Source organism: Buceros rhinoceros, unplaced genomic scaffold (assembly GCF_000710305.1).
Source record: "Buceros rhinoceros silvestris isolate BGI_N320 unplaced genomic scaffold, ASM71030v1 scaffold9733, whole genome shotgun sequence".
Classification (NCBI taxonomy): Eukaryota; Metazoa; Chordata; class Aves; order Bucerotiformes; family Bucerotidae; genus Buceros; species Buceros rhinoceros.
In genome coordinates, this window is record NW_010401790.1 from 18329 (window position 1) to 22518 (window position 4190).

Genomic DNA, 4190 nt, shown 5'->3' on the forward strand with positions numbered 1-4190 from the left:
TTCAGGGGGTATTTTAGAGCTTTAATCACAGCATCTTTGTAAAATTCTTGCCTTGCTATAAACATACAGCTGCAAATGAAACCGTTGCAGGTGAGAGTTCTGCCAGCTCCAGCTCCTTGGGAACAGTGTGAAACAGCTAAATGCATATGCTAAGCACCATAGCATACCATTACTATGCTTCTCCTTCTAGCAGATGGCAAAAAGTTTCACAGCTTGCTTCTCCTCTGTGGTGCATTCCGATTGGGAAGACTTTATCAAGCAGCTTGCTCTGCCATGGTCAGGTTTTGTCACTTTCATGGAGAAATTCTCCCTGGCACTCTGCATCATGCAGCATAAAGTGATCTTGACTCCTGCAGGAAGGCAGCTGCCACATCTTGTCATGTCCGAGCAGCCCCATCAGGCATAGCTTGTTCTCAGCACCAAGCTATTGGCCCAGCAACAGAACCAGTCACTGCTGTGAAATTACATTTCTCCTGCTTGTGACTTCTGTGTGCACCCTCCCCTCTGGGCCACCACTGCTGGGAGTTTTTAACCCACACTAAGGATAAACCATTTTTACTTCTCGTTACTGCTAGAATGTGCCTCATGACACAGAGAGCAGCAGTCATGGTGAACACACTGAAGACTTTCTGGGCTCCTGACTGGTACACATACTGCAGCCCTGGGAGAGGGGAAAAAAAACCAAGCAAGTAACACCAAACCTCACCCCTGATGTTTCACACCTTGCTCAGAGACAGTCCTAACACATTTCAACTACCTTCACCTGAGGCGTTCTGGGAATGATAAAGATGTTTTTTCTCTTGGAAACAGGTACAGTACTTCTTCAGGATTCTGGACAACTAGGCGCTTCCCTCTCCTTTCCCAACGCAAAAGACGTGCACAGGGATGGTGTATTCATTCATTTATTTGTCCAATGTTTCAACCTGACTGATATACAAGATCAACAAGAGCACTGTACTCCTGGCTATTGTTACATGTTAGAACATAGAGTTTTGCACTTTAGACAACATTTAACACCATTCTATGGGGTACTGCATTGCTTTTATAAAGTTTAAAATAAAGATTTATTTTCAAACATGTGACTTTGGTTTATTTCATACATTACACTTTCTTGCAGAAAAAATAAAATTGTACAACTGCATAAATATAAAATTCTTCCACCATGAAAATGGTTAAAACATTCAATAAAGACATTAGCACCACAGTGTGCGATGCCTCCAGCAGGAAAGAAAAAGAAAAGAAAAATATACAAAGCAAGAGTTATGCCTATCACTAAGGAGAGTGATAGTCTGACCCAGTCTCTCACACAACATACTGGAGGATGAGGGGAAAGGTGGAGAGAGAGACAGCATTCGCTACAAAGCACAGTACACAATCATCTATTCTCTTTAACTGCATTAAGTTAGTTTCCCCTGCCACCCCTCCAAATAAAATACCCTAACAATATGGAAAAGTCAGAAGCCTTATGGAGTGCTGTTAAATATAGTCTGACAGGTGGGCCTTTCTTTGAAAAGGAACAAAATAATGAGAAGTATCATGCCAGTTCTAGTCCCATTGAGTATTTACACCTTGGACAGCAAAAGTCTTTGCTCACAAGAAGTAGAAAACAGATACAATACATGGCTTGAAAAATGACCAGAGTATGCACCTATAGTACTGTACACTAAATAAAATACACAAGGCAGCAATACTTAGGGGCCAGAAACACTGCTTACTACGAGTCAGTTATGGAATCATAATTTACAGTAAAAATGGGCATGTCCCAAGGCTCAATTTTGTTTTCTTTTGTAATTTACAGTAGAATAAATATTTGTCGCTATTGCTACACTTTGTTTACATTCTAACCTAGTAAATGCAGAAAGCTAGTGTAAAGCATATAGATTACGTGTAGGTCCCATACGTATGACAGTTTGTTCAAGACTAGTAGGTTTTCTTTTTTGTTCTTTTTTTTTAACCTTTTCAAATGGCTAGGAGGGGGGAGGGAAAAGAGTTGTGCTTACAATCAGCTGCTTTTTATGTCAAATTTAATATCAAAGCGTCCCTGGAAGCGGTCTTTGTCGCTGTACTGGATGTTCTCCCCGTAGGCCTTGCATTCCACACGCACTTCCATGTCATAGGTCAGGTTGGTGAACTGCACCGCCACCAGTGGCTGCAGGTACTTTGGCTGCAGGGCCTTGCCATAGTAGGGATAGTACTGCAGGGCAAAGCCAGAGTAGCCACCCATCCCATAGTACTCCACTGTGCCTATTTTGTCTGCATCCTCCTCTCTCTGGAGGTGGAAAAAGGAAGAAGAAACAATGACAATCACTCAAACACTGCCATTTGCAGCCCTTCTCCCTGGCAGCAACTGTTGTTTTTCGGCAAGACTCTCTTTGGTCATCACCGATCCTCACCTTGACAGCACGAGGTCTGCCCAGTGGTGGAGAGGACACTCAAGTGCTGTCTCACCCGTAGCTACACAATAAACACCTCCCAGCATGCATCAGCCAGGAAAAGGGCTTTTCTTTATTTAAAACCTCAACCACTTTACACATTCAGAAAACACCAAAGCACTATCTTTGGCTAAAAAAGTTTGCTGTTTCTCAGCTGCTTTACAATGCCAAGGAGTCCTTCTTTCGACTATCCGTGCCAAGAGCTCCAGTACAGCACATGGAAACAAAATGGTGACTTTAAGGATACTTTTTACTACCTGGCCCTGCCTTTAGCCCTCCTTGTGAGGGCAGCACTGTCATCCATCTCCAGGAATGTTTTAAAAAACTCCTGTTCCCAAGGAGGTGACATCCCGAGAACCACCCCCCATTATCTGCAGAAAGGCAGATACAGACACCCCTCCCTGCAGCTTCACAGTTCTGTTCTACTGTGTTTCAGCTTACCTTGGCAGCGCAGTGGACAGGGATGAGGTACGGATTGTATTTTGCCATGATCTCTGAAGGAAGACTCTCATTTGCTGGAGCCTAGAAAAAAACCCAAAAGAAGGGGATGTTACACACTGGACACTTCTCTGTAGACTGAAGCACTTTGTCAGCAGCAAAAGTTAATGGTACCAAACACATGCCATTATCCAGAATCCCTTCTAGCTCAGTTTGAAAGGCAACAGCTCTTGGTGGTGGTCCTTGGGACAGTCAACCAGCATAACACAGAAGAAGGGAAATTTAACCCCAGCAGAGCTGTTGTCTATTCTTGCAGCTATACTGTTGTGGGTACCAAGGCAAGCAGATCAGGCTGTTTCCAATTTTGTGGTGACACCGGGGAAGAGAGTTTCACAGCACGGCACTACCTAGCAGGGTTTGTTTGTGTGAAGCCCAGGCAGTGGCAGAAAGAGACATGCTGCAGGAAGATTTGCCACCTGCCTGCCAGGTGTGTGCCGTTAGGACGCACTTTGACAGCAGCAAAAGTTAATGGTACCAAACACATGCCATTATCCAGAATCCCTTCTAGCTCAGTTTGAAAGGCAACAGCTCTTGGTGGTGGTCCTTGGGACAGTCAACCAGCATAACACAGTTAGAAGAAGGGAAATTTAACCCCAGCAGAGCTGTTGTCTATTCTTGCAGCTATACTGTTGTGGGTACCAAGGCAAGCAGATCAGGCTGTTTCCAATTTTGTGGTGACACCGGGGAAGAGAGTTTCACAGCACGGCACTACCTAGCAGGGTTTGTTTGTGTGAAGCCCAGGCAGTGGCAGAAAGAGACACGCTGCAGGAAGATTTGCCACCTGCCTGCCAGGTGTGTGCCGTTAGGACTGGAAACCCACAAGAAAACAAGGAGTGGCAGTCACACCCTGAAGTTGTTGAACTTTGACACCACCTACAGGGAAGGACAAAGGCTCTGAGTAAGTCAGGAAAAGGTGGGAGCGCCAAGTCTGATATTAGCCTTTGGCCTCTTAACAAGTGCAGTAGTTCTGCTTTGCAACCTTGCAAGTTTCAGATCTGCTTTATGCACACCCTGCCCAACAAGAAGCTGTAGCGTCTCTGCTGGAGTGCGGAATTAGGAAAACCAAGTATTGCCTTGGATACACACATCATTTCTAAATGAAACACGGGAAGTCATCCTTGACTAGACCTGTCTAACACGGTATGGAGCTCTTCAGAGCACTGTGGCAAAGAGAAAAAAATAGGATACAGGAAACCCTTCTCTTTCCCAGTCAAACACATGCATCGTATGTCATCACACAGCCACAACATACCAAGTGCA

At 44.7% G+C, this 4190-nt stretch overlaps 1 protein-coding gene across 1 annotated transcript in view; it reads right to left on the reverse strand.

Moving 5' to 3' along the window:
• Positions 1–888: 888 nt before the first annotated feature.
• The window catches only part of ATP1B1 (ATPase, Na+/K+ transporting, beta 1 polypeptide), a gene marked incomplete at its 5' end in the record, with an annotated part of 12804 nt that continues 9502 nt past the window's right edge, over positions 889–4190 (reverse strand). Inside the window, 2 exons of the mRNA XM_010132385.1 lie at positions 889–2269; positions 2874–2954. Coding sequence (XP_010130687.1) covers positions 2003–2269; positions 2874–2954 — 348 coding nt within the window. The remainder of the gene's footprint in view (positions 2270–2873; positions 2955–4190) is intronic.